Here is a 13,124-nt window from a genome sequence, read left to right on the forward strand (position 1 = left end):
GCAAGATGAAGTGTGTGAATCACATAGCTTAAATCCTTTTAAGGGGAAAGCTGGTACATGAGGGTGAAAGGAATAGGTTATGCAGATAGCATTTAATTTAAATAGGATTGCTGAAAGCTTGCATTAAGCAACCTTTTCTATGCTCTGATTTCTTTGTAATTCTATAGTGCCATTTCACTAACCATTCAATTTATTTTATTTACATTAGACTTCTACCAATAAACAGTAATCACACCAAATTATTGTTTATTTCAACTGATGGATGGACCTATTTACTCAGCATGGCTAGTGACATGGGCTCTCTGCATAAAATCTAAAATTAACTTAAGCAAAATAAGGAGAGATGTTGGGTAAATCATACATTTTAACTTAGGAAGCATCCCACACTGCAACACTCTTCTAAAAAAACACATTAATCTTTCCAAAATGAACAAGTTTTATTTTCTCTCACCAGAGGTTCATCTATTACTGTGAAAAATATCAAAATGTGCACCAGACTGATAATCAGGAGCCCAATAATAGGAAAAAAAATAATTATGAAAACATCACTCCTGCTCTAGTTTAAAATATAAAGCTTATAAACGATATCATGCAAGGTAAACGGAAACTTTGCAAAGTTGGCAAAATGCGTAAGTAAGTCAGAACTAACCCTGTCAACAGAGAACTGCTTTGTTAGTAGTGGAATGCAAGGCCACACATTATACTATAACACTAAGTACACAATTCAATCATTTGAGTACAAGTGAGAGTAGAACATCTAAAACTTGAGATAAATCAATATGATTGTCACCCAAAGGCAGGATCAGAGTTATGACAATTCTTGGCAAGAATGGCAGACAATCTGACTGGAAAAAAAGATGGTATAAGATGAGAAAGAGAAAATCAGGCATTTTACAAAAACGTCTGGCTAACAGCAGCAACAACAGGGAGGAAGATGTGGAAAAATGTGCCGAATTCATATGATAGCTATTACGTTGTTGACAACTTTCTTATTGTATGAGACTGATAGGGAGAGACAAGATAGAATTTTGTAAATGTCTGTAGTAGCTTAAAATGGTTTGGGCAATCATTGGGTAAAATGATCAAGGGCATTTTAGAAAACTCTTAACATTTAAAATGATACGTATATGTGTTTTTTTTAAAATCAGAAATGACTCCTCTAATCTCCCTTTACTGCTCACCCTGTCCTGAGAGTTTTCCACTGCATTTTGACCTTTTCTCAGGATTTGTTTGTTGTGGATGACCGCAGTCTTAAACCTTTTCACAGGACACAAGCTGACATTCTGCCAGGCCCTCATAAAGCCACAATAAATAAAAGCACCATTTGATACATGGACTGTCTGGCTGAATTCCCATCAGTCTTTGGTCTGGGACTTTATCTTATCCTATAACTCAAAACCATAAAAGAGTTACATCACATTGTATATTCTGTATATAAAAAAAAAACCAAAATAATGTTCTATTGATCTACCACAACACACCTGTACATACACACTAGGAGTGCACTGATTATATTTCTCCCAGAATCAACAGGCTGTAGACTGTAGTCCATTACCTTAATGGCTTTAAATTCATTGATAGACAATTCCTACTTTTGGTGATAGTTATTGAATGGGTGCTACCCATCCTCCAATCGAACTATAATTACAAATACAAAGAGTAAACAATATTTTAGTGTCTGTTTTAGCATTAATGTCAAAAATATTTTTCTCAATCGTTGCTTTCCCACAGAATTTTAAAAAAACTAATAACCTGCTTATTCATTTTAACCTGGCTACTTATTTTAAAGAAATGCAATACCAGTTTTTCACAATAGACTCTGAGCTTTACTGTATAGTTTTAATTATTAGAAGGGAGAAATATATATTTTTAAAAATGAAAGCCATTATCTTGTTCTAAAAGCTCGACAACTGTAGAAGTCAATGGCTGTGGACATTGCCTGAAAACCAACACTGTAAACGAAAGCTTGAATTAACACAGAGAAATACTTTGAAATATATATTGCATATCTGGGGCAAGAGTCAAAAAAAGACCGGTGAGATATTCTGCTAGTGACTCTGTGATGTAACACTAATTTTAGTATTAATTTTAATATTGCAGTTCAAATATTCTTCAATATTTCCATTTCCCATTGCCCTTGCTTAAATACTCTGAAATACACTCATAATTTATTCATTCATAACACCATCCAAAGAAAAATTATAAACAATTTACCCATCTTTAATAAAATATTATGAAGAGCCATGTAGTTGAATAAACTTTTCCATCTTTTGGAATGGCAGCATTATTTTCACTGGAGTGGCTCTCTGACTTACTAAAATGTTGCAAGGATGGCTCACTCCCCTCACCACGGGTATAACTAAAGGAAAGGTTTGCCATGTTTACTCAAGGAGGCAAGTCTCATATGCAGGAGCCAGAAAGTACAATTGAATAATATTCATGGCAATCTAACGCCAGTTTCCAGGCGATGACCAAGAGAAGAAACTTTAAAAGGGAAGATAACTCCCCCCTATTCAATAATTTTTTTAAAAATTTCTTCTACATTTGGTGGTTAATGAAAATTTACTTCAACAACCAAAAAAAAAACTCAATAATGTTTTAGAGCTGAGCTTGTGACATTGCTTTGCACTGCAATGTTGATCAAGAAGGATCTTCTGTTTAGGTGGCTTTTCACGTGTCCCAATAGCACGTTACATGCAATTAATTATTTTGAAGTGTGAAACCTACTTGTTATGCAAAGAAACACGGAATTTGTCTTGCACTCAGCATTGGTTGAGGGATGAATATTTTATTGGAATAAAGCTATTGGGTTCTTTTATACCCATAAAATCAGAGAGGACAAACTTTAATATCTCATTTAAAAAGGTGGCAACTCAGACAGTACCGTATTCCCTCTGTATTGCATTAAATCATTATCAGATTAATTCAACAAACTTGCAAAAAAATTATTAAAAATTGAAGAATTTATTAATTGATCAGATTTATGATGTTAGAATTCAAAAAGAACAGTAAAACTGGGGTACATCAAAGTACATTAATCCCTCCCTCAAAATGGGATTTATGGTGATAACTGACACCCATCATTACACCATGGTATGGTACTTTAAGGGTAGAAATTAAACAATAACCTTGTAACACCACCTTCTACACCATCTCCTTTCTTCCTAATGTACACATCCAAAACCTCTACAGTCCATAACCTGATGATTATTGGGTTCAACTTCCATAGTGGATTTTGATCAGTTTACAGATTTTGCAATCTTTGCACTCCCAATTACACACATGAAACTTAAAAATAATGTGCTTTCCTTGCTGAGTGCATTCAGTTAAGGCATACTTTTTGTTTTTCTCCCTCTTTGAACAGAGATGTCATAGGAACATGTCTCAGTATAAATGATTTTTGTTTCATTTTTATCCCCTATACTGAAACAATATTTTGAACAGGGTTGAAATCAGTTAGCACAAAATCTATTCAAGAGTTCTTTCCCACAGCGTCCAACAGGCTTGTACCCACGTAGAAGTGGCCAACTGTTTGCAAGGTCTGAACCTGCCATTAGTAATGCCTGTGGATGTTGTCCCTCTGTAAGTTTTAATTTCACTTTCCCTTTATAGACAGGCATGGCTGCTTATTTGACAGGTGGAGCCCATCCCTGCTTGTGAAAGGAACAGTTTTCCATTTGGGCAGACGCACACCTCATAGATGTTCTGTCGGGCAGATGGTGTGGAAGTGTACAAACCCATAGGTAGTCCAGGTAATTTTATTTTCCTGGCATCCAAACTGATCTGAAAGAGGAAAAAAAAATTAAAAGATTTGGTTATAAAAGCAAATACACAGTTTACAAGAGACTCTCAAGATCTGTAAATCTTCTAAAAAGAAAACAAAGAAAAGGATTTTGACAAATGCCAAAGCAATTTTTTTCCCCCCTTTCCAATTTATACAAATATAATAACATTTGGGTTGAGTTCCAGCACTCATGGGAAAAAATAGTATAAAATCAGAACATTGAATGAATCCTAAATCCTCCCTGCATTTAAAAGTTATTTGCAGATATAAATTGAAACAGAAGGTTCATTTCTATAGCCACCTACAAACCTCTGGGCCTTTTGCCTTGACAGATGATTCACTTTCTTTCAACTTTCAGTTTTCAGTTTGTCTATTCATGAGGAAGAGATCAGGTCATAAACGTTGATGGACTTTTATTTCGTATGAATGCTGCATGACCTGTTGAGTTTCTCCAGCACTTAGTGTGCTGCACTACACCCCTGCATTTGCAGATTTTCTTGTTTACTTATTTTGTCTAGATGTTGGTGGAGTGGCTTCTGAATGTTGGCAGTAAGGGAGGTCTAGCACTTGCTGAGAAATGCACTTAAACAGGAACTTAACTGGACTTCCCAGTAGTGGGGGTTTAAGGAATGTTTCAGTGAGTGTGGCCTGTACCAGTTATGGCCCTGACTTCGACCGTGAACTTGAGCAATTTGAGTGTGGGATTACTTTCAATACCACTGCATGACACACCAGCCTCTACAAAATTGCATGTCACTTGCATGGAAAATCTGAAAAATATCATGACTTTACAATCTGTATATATGGCACGGTTAGTGTAGCAGTTAGTGCAACGCTGTCACTGTACCGGCGACCAGAGTTCAAATCTGATACTGTCTGTAATAAGTTTGTACATTCTCCCTGTATTTATGTGGATTTCCTCCAGTTGCTCCGGTTTCCTCCTACCTTTCAAATTGTACGGGGGTTGTAGGTTAATTGGGTAGACAACCTTGTAGGCCAGAAAGACCTGTTACTGTGTTGTATGACAGAAAAGATCCATGTGGAAAATCCAAGCCTTTCATTAATCTTTGTATGTTTCATGGAAATTGTTTAGCATCACAAACAAATATGCCACATATCGAAGAACAAGATTTGCCCAACTCACTTTTCATAATCCAGTGGTCAACCAATCATGCTTCTATTTTTCAAGGCAATATTGATTTGCTCTTTCTTGTCATCCTGTATTCATGCCGTTATGTGTGTTAAGGGGCATACATTTACAGTAGGCATTGGCTTTGAGCCATAATTGGCCATGGTGGTTTAGTTGCTTGTTCTATATTATCCCAAATTACTATTTCTATTTAACTTCACCTGATCTTACATCACCTGGAAAAGGCATACCTATGCAAATGTGGTCATCTCTACATCAGAGAGGTGGGATGCAGATTGGGAGATCACTGAGCACCTTCACTCTATCTGCATCAATTTCAGGGATCTCCTGGTGGCCATCTATTTCAAATCTGCACCCCACTCCCGCACTGACATATCTGTCCATGGCCTCATGCTCTGCCAAACCAAGACCACCCATGATTAGAGAAGCAACACCTAAAATTCCGTCTGGACACTCTCCGTCCAAGTGAGATTAACATCGACTTCTCCGGTTTCTGCTAGCCCTCTCTTCCCTATCTGTTTGTCTTCTTTCCTCCAGCTCTCCACCCCCTTCCATCTTCCATTCACAGAGCCATCCTCCCTCCACCTGCTTGCTGGTGTGCCTTCCCTCCTTTCTCCACCTATGAGACTCTGCTCTTACCCCTGCCCCTCCACCACCCCACCATATTGTTTGGGCACCTGCCCACATTTTTCTCATACCTTGGTGAAGGGCTCAAGCATGAAACAATGGTGATGTATCTTTATATATGATATATAAAGTACTCCATTTGATCTCTTGAGTTTCCACAGCATTGCGTTTTTACTTCAATCACAGTGTCTGCAAACTTATGTGGTTAACTCCTGTGCCATTGAGTTTGGTCTTGTTGTTGAACCACCTTTTACTATTACACATTTTACCCATTTATTTCTCTATTTATGCAAATCAATTTCCAATGTAATTACTTCAATCGAGAACAAAGGAATTGCACATTTAACAATGAAGTCTGTAAATACAGAAAGAAAAAAAAAATCATGATAAATAAACCCCAGAGATTTTAATTTACTGAACAGGCAAGGATGTCACTAGCTGAGTGCCAGAATATTGATGTTAATTTCTAATAATGTCATGCTACTTAATCTGAATAGGCCTTCAAACATGACAGAAATTGTACTGGAACCACAATTGCCAAAAGTATTTAAAATCACAGTTTATTTCACACATACAAACACACGCATGTGTAAGAACATAAGAAATACGATCCTGAGTAGGCCATCTGACCTGTTGATCCCAAGCTTCAGAGTTTCCTTTTACTGTCACATAATAATACACTAAAAATTTAATATACTTGATATACTTCAACTTTTGTCTGCTGTAAACTAAACAAAGAGTTGACTTGAACATTGCCCGGTGCCCCTAACAATAGGAGAAAGAGAAGCAAAAAATTGTCCATTCAGGGCCACTGAGTGTCCATGGATTCACATCCAGCACTCCGGCAGCCTCCACACCCATACAGACTACTGTTCAAAGCATTGGCAACCCAAGCTCCAGCTCCAAACCTCTGACATGAACAGGAAGCATTCAGCACCCGAGGCTCTTTGGAAGACCCTCTTGCCCTCAGCATGAACTCAAATTCTGGTTTCAATGCATGGTTCCCAAGAGCCAGTCTCGAGCAGCCCACAGCCTCCATAGGTCCTTCAACCTCAAGATGCCTGCGGCCAGCAGCTGTGTGAGTCCTATCATTCCAAGTCAGCCATCTGATTATTGACCCCGTTGCTGATCTGCTGTCATGGTCACTGTCCTTTGGGAGACCGGACAGTCACCATCCACAGGAGATCTCCTTCTCAATTGTCATGGTGGAGGGGGGGGGGGGTCGTGTGTTCTGCACATTTCTGGTGCCATGCGCCATCCACTGTTCCCTTGGAGTCTACAACCCTGCATGGAATGCTGCCCAGCACAGGTGCTGCTGTCTTGGGCACAAACCTCCAAGGTTGCAGGATTTAAAATAAAACACCATCAGCTCCTTTAACAGGCCATTTAAAGCCTGTATGAAGTCATCAACATCAGGACCAGGCAGTAAAAACCTGTGGAGTAGTGCTGAGTCTCCTCTCTCTGCTCTCCCACATCCACACCAGCTGTAGTGCTACCGTTACGGCAACTCCAGTGACGCCGTCATTTTATTTTTGCGATCCCACTCCACTATTTAATAAGATCCTGAATGATCTCGCTGCAGACTCATCCCCACTTAGCTCCCTATTCTCTATAATCCTTAATTCTCCTATTATTCAAAAATCTATCTGTTTCTTAAATATATTTAATGAGGTAGACTGTTTTTCGGGCAGAGAAATGCACAGATCCACTTCTCTCTTGGTGAAGTTCCTTCTTATCTCTGTCTTAAATCTATTTCCATGAATCTTGAAGCTATGCCCATAGAGTCAGTGCCAGTGGAAGCAAACCTCTCTGCTTCTATCTTATCTATTCCTTTTATAATTTTCTCTGTTTCTACAAGATCCACTCTCATTATTCTTAATTCCAGTGTGTATACCTGTAGTTGCAGTTTACTCAGTCAGTCCTCATAAGCTAGCCCTCTCAGTTACAAATCAACTTGGTGAATTTCAGATGTACAGGAAAGCATGTCATTTGTTAACATTGAACAGTAAATTCCCTGTTATCTGGATTTTTTTTTAAAAACTGGAAGCATCAAGCAACCTGTAAAAAATATTGTGGAAAATAAATAGGTAGAGAATATGCAGATTTAAATTTGGTGCCCCCAGCGGTTAGTTCACAAATCACTTAACATGCAATCACAGGCAACTGGAAAATTCACTTATCCGGCATCTACCAATACTCATAGGTGCCAGATACTGGGGTTTTTTACTGTAATATTTGATCCCTTTTATCTTCTAAGCTAAATATGTAAGGAACTGCAAGCAGGATTGGGATCCTCTCACACACAAGTTCAACCAGGCTGTGGAGATGGACTACCCCATATTGCAGTTTGGAGTAACCCAGGGCCATGTATCTGGTAACTAAGAAGTCCTTGAGATACAAGCATATTCTGATCATTCACAATTCCTCCTTTCCTTGTTGAGTAAATGTTCTTATGTCCTACAGTGGCATATTCCAGATGAAATAATATTATTTAATTTGGGGACTGTTCAACCTTTGAAAATATGCATTAGCATTTCCACTGCATCTCAGACAAGACAGAAGCATCTAGCAGCTGCAACCATGCATCTCAGAAATTGTCCTTGGAAACACTCATCCATCTTTGGAGGTAACTTCAATAATATACCACAGGCAAAATTTCAAAGTCTTCAACATCAAATCAAAAGCTTAAAAGGATACAAATGGCTTTGAGGCATCGCAATCATTCATCCACAATTTAAACAAAATCAGTGGGATCCCCCCGTATTTTTATGAGAACATTTAACTGCTTACAAAATTTTTCCTTTAAATAAATAAAATGCCATTATCTTACATCATTATCAAAATACCAGAATATTAATTTATTGCAAAATACCCCAGATTGACTTGCCACACATGCCATACAACTCTGCTTACTTGACCTAGCCCCCTCACTCCCTGATATACCTGATATCCTTTGGCCACCACCTGTCACTTGGATGAAACCCCAGAAGCCCATGGTTGACAATCTCTTGCTCGAGAAGATCTAGCTGCAGCTTGCTACGGGAGCCAAGAAAAAGGTCTGGAGTGATTGGGGTGGAGATGAGGAAATTGCCTCCGAGCCAATAACAGGAGAAGGAATGCTGGAAGTATGAGGGATAGCAACATATGCCCTACACTATTATATGCCCTACTCTCCTGGGAAACAATGGGTTGTGCCAGTTGTGGTGGCATAGATTGCAGAACTTCTGTCAGATCCCCAGGACCTGTGCTAACACAACCAATCTCAGCACTGCAATCATCTGCTCCTCTATGCTTATGTGTTTGGAAAATTCAAAATCAGCACTCTACTTCTGGAGCACTCCCCAATTAGACTGGAACATTTCAAATGTAAAACTTTGCATTGTTGGTTTGTGAGATGTTCTTTCAACTACTCTGCTCTTCAGAATCCAGCATCATGAAAATGAGTGTAACCCAACTTCTCCGAAAATGTATTCGATAAAGATGGACAAAATTCTTGGTGTAGTCTATGCAATTAAAGGTCAGGTGAACAAGTACTCTTTAGCAGTGAGGATTAGCAGTGGAGACAACAGCAGTGGCTCTGCAGGCAAAGAACCCACACAGGCTTTGGGGTGCTGGTGACTATGGTCAAGGACTCACACCAGGCTGCGGACTGCTGGAGACTGGCTTGAGACTGGCTGAAGGGTTACAGGTATTGGAACTGTGATGCAAGAGGGTGCCAAGGGTGCTGAGGGCTTCCTGATTGTGGACCTTGGGTTGCCGATGGCTTGGACTGAAGGCTCTGTGGCTGCAGAAGCTGTGGGAGCACTGGAGGTGCATCCATGGACAATCAGTGACTATGGTGGGGGAAAGGGGTCTCTTTTGCTTCTCTTTCTCTGGCAATTTCTGCTGATGGCAAATCTTTGTCTGCCTTATGGTGGACTAAAGGAAATTTTATGTAATATTACATTTTCTGTTTCATTGCTTGACAATAAAATAATCTTGAATTTTGAATCTTATATTTTCATATCCACTTATTCATTCAAGAAATCCACAAGGGTAAAAAACTCTTGAAGCTGTTGTTAGGCTGAGAGCTGTTCCACGTCAAAACAAATTTTCTATGAGAATTGATGGCAAGAACTAAGTTAATCAAGTAATCCATTCCCTGCAACATATGTCAGACTAACCATCTATAGTTCTCTTTGCTTTCTCAATAAGTGGATTTTATGAATGGTGGGAGTGCAGATAATTTTATTAACTGTGGTAGAGCTGTGTAATGCAATGTATTTTGTTAACCAAGAGTACAATGGTTTTTATTATCTGAGAGAGTAATGTAATCTTTATTCATGCAGCTTGCATTGTGGATTTTATTAACTGAAGGAGTGAAGTTCATTTTCTCAACTGAAGATGTGCAGTGGATTTCCTTAACAGAGGGAATGCAATGAATTTTATGAACTGATGGATGCAATGGCTTTTATTAACTGAGACAGCTTAGTATAATGGATTTTATTAACAAAGAGTGCATAGTGAATTTTATATTTTAAGGGAGTGCAGTTGGTTGCACTGAGATTATATTGTGATTTTCATCATTTAGGTAATGTTATTTATTGAGGAAATTTTATTTAACAAGTAAGTACAATAGATTTTATTTTAAACAGAGGGTGTGCTCTGGATTATATTAACCAATGGGGTCCAGTTGGTTGATCAACTAAAGTAGCATTATTGGTTTTAGTACTTGAAGGTATATTGTGGAATTTATTAATTGACAGATTGTTTTGGGATTTTACCCAAATGAAACAGAGCTGCAGATTTTATTAACATGGAGCACCATCGATTGTATGTTTTATTTATTGGAGTGCATTTGATTTTCTTAATTAAGGAAATGGAGTGGATTTATTAATTCAGATATTACAATGAATTTTCAGAGTAGAAGGAGCTTGGTGCATTTTATCAGCTATGGGATTGTGGTACATTTTCTTAATTGAGTGGATGCAGTGGATATTATTGGCTGAGCAATGCTGCCCTTTTTTCGAGGGAGTACTGTACACATTATTGACTGCAGGAGTACAATTAAATTCATTAACTGAGAAAATGCACTGTATTTTCTTAGTCAAATTAGTCCAATGGATCTTATAAGTGGCGAAAGATTTCCTGTGGTGATGGGATAACTAGGTGAGAATGTGCAGTGCACTTCATTAATTGAAGGATGACAGTGAAATTAATTAATTGATGCAGTGCAGTGGAGTTTACTAATTGAGGGTGTGTAATTCATTTCATTCATTGAAAGATCCCAGTGGATTTTATTAACTGGAAGATTACAGTGGATTTCACTGAGCGTGTATAGTTAGTTTCATTAACACATGTATAGAAGTAGATTGTATTTACTTTATTGTGGACTTAATTCAATAAGGCATCACAGTGGATTTTATTCATTGAGGGAGAACAGGGTAGTGAATTAACTGAGAGATTTGAAATGAGGAGAACTGTGGAATTTATTAGTTGAGACACTATTAAACTGAAGAGTATTGTTGATTTTGTAAAGTGAGTTAGTATTGTGGAAATTAGATGATGGGATACATTTTATTAACTAAGGGTTTGCAGTGAAAAAAATAATTAAATAATTGCACTGGATTTGAGTAACTGATGGAATACAGTGTTTTTAACAGTTATAGAGAGGGTGAAGTAGATTACATGAATCAAGGGAATGCAATAGATTTTTATTAACTAAGGATTTACTGTAGAAAACAGTAGATTTTAGTAACTGGGGGATACCAGACAACATAATTAACAGAGCTAGTATTTATTATTTGAGCGAATGAAGCTAATGTTATTATTTGAAGGAGTGCAGTGCCTGCCTGCAGGAAGAATGCACTTATGTTATCCTTAAACTTGGCAGAAGTCTTCAAGATTTCAGTCAAAGCATGTCATGTGAAACATTTAAAAAAGACTGTGTTAAAGACTCTGTGAAAGGGATTCTTCAAACATATAGAAGAACACAATCTATTCATCTGCTTTTTCCACAAAGCTCCTGTGGTAAATTTGTCCAGAGAATTTTCAAGTCAATTGATAACAGTTCACCAGACCAAGAACTTTTCACTCAGTTCTACACAATCAAAACAATTTTACTGTGTAAAATGGCAATAATTGCTTATTAAATCAAGCAAATACTTACATTTGTACGAAGATGAACAATTAAAAGAGAAATATTGCATCAACCAACTGGTCAAAAATATGCTATTATTTTGGGTGAATAAGTCAAGAGCAACACCTGTGCAAATAGGTACGTGGATACGCATGGTCCACATAAAAAGTTCTATCCCAAATCAATGACTTTTTTCTCCTGCTGACGCTGCTCACCCACTGAGTTCTTCCCGTTGATTGTTTTTTTGTTGCTCCAGATGGGGCATCTACTCTTTTGAATGATTGCAAGTTCAATTTATAGTGACAGTTCTGAGTTAAAGAAATGCGGAATGATTAGTGTATAGAATGCATACCAGCTTGGTACTTTGTAGTATTTGTGATCAACTAGTTATTTTTCAGATTCTTGTGATAATTTCTGTTGTATTATTGCATGTACAAATAGGGGATTAATTTTTATATGGGGTCATAGTTAGAGTGGCCATTCCAAAGGAGGTCATGGTCATAGATTACTATAGATTACTATAGATTACTATAGATTACCATAGATTACTATAGATTACTATAGATTACTATAGATTACTATAGATCACCATAGATTACCATAGATTACTATAGATTACTATAGATTACCATAGATTACTATAGATTACTATAGATTACTATAGATTATTAAATGGTAATTGCAAAAGCAACAAAGGCAAAATCACACTATATATATTTATGATAATATATAACTGCTGATGTTGTGAACGCCACTCTGGTTGTGACAGCTCAATGTTCGCGGCAGGAGGATCTTGCTGATGGTTGGGGGAGGGGGCAATGGTGATTGACAGGGTGATGGTGATTGACAGGGGGGGGGGAATGACAGCTGGTGGAGGGGGCAGGGGAGACTTTCCGATAGTTCCCCTGAGTGTGTGATGTGTCAATTACCGCGTCATTGCAGGGGCAGGACCCCTCTTAAATCACCGGGTTGGCAATTTAATGTGTCATTTCTCCTGCAGCTTAAAAGGTACTGGAAGTACCTTTGCCCCACTAATCTCACCTGGGTCTCAGGAGGGCTACCCAGGTGCTGCATCTTAAAAGGGCCTATTGAGTGCAAGGTTATTGTTAGTGCACCATTCAGCCAGGTTTTCAATCTTCCTCCTGTATGCTGACTCATCACCTTTCTTTACACAGCCCACTATTGCAGAGTAAATTTAGATTTGATGTTGACTTACTTAAATCTTAAACCCACACTAAAATGAGTAAACTGTTCAGTTATCGCAATGTCACCCAATATGTATTGTCGGAATAAAAGTAGTTTTGTGGGATGAGATGTTCAAAACATCAACCTTATCTCATGAAGCAGCAGTTTTACAATTGAGCAATTACAGTTGGTGAAGAATAATGTCCCATTTACAGTATTGTTTTGATCTGCTTGCTATTCCAAGCAGTAATTGGTGGAGA

The 13,124-nt window shown here is 37.9% G+C and overlaps 1 protein-coding gene across 4 annotated transcripts in view; it reads right to left on the minus strand.

The window, feature by feature from the left end:
• Window positions 1-418: 418 nt before the first annotated feature.
• The window catches only part of sgcd (sarcoglycan, delta (dystrophin-associated glycoprotein)), a 510,268-nt gene continuing 497,562 nt past the window's right edge, over window positions 419-13,124 (minus strand). For 3 of the 4 annotated variants that reach the window (XM_069898187.1, XM_069898188.1, XM_069898191.1), the window contains one exon: window positions 2,946-3,783. In XM_069898187.1, the coding sequence (XP_069754288.1) occupies window positions 3,607-3,783 (177 nt within the window). In that variant the 3' untranslated portion in view covers window positions 2,946-3,606. Of the gene's footprint in view, window positions 1,639-2,945; window positions 3,784-13,124 lie in introns of those variants that run through there. The other variant, XM_069898190.1, reaches the window with a different exon arrangement.

The sequence above is a fragment of the Narcine bancroftii genome, chromosome 9 (genome assembly GCF_036971445.1).
Source record: "Narcine bancroftii isolate sNarBan1 chromosome 9, sNarBan1.hap1, whole genome shotgun sequence".
Lineage (NCBI taxonomy): Eukaryota > Metazoa > Chordata > Chondrichthyes > Torpediniformes > Narcinidae > Narcine > Narcine bancroftii.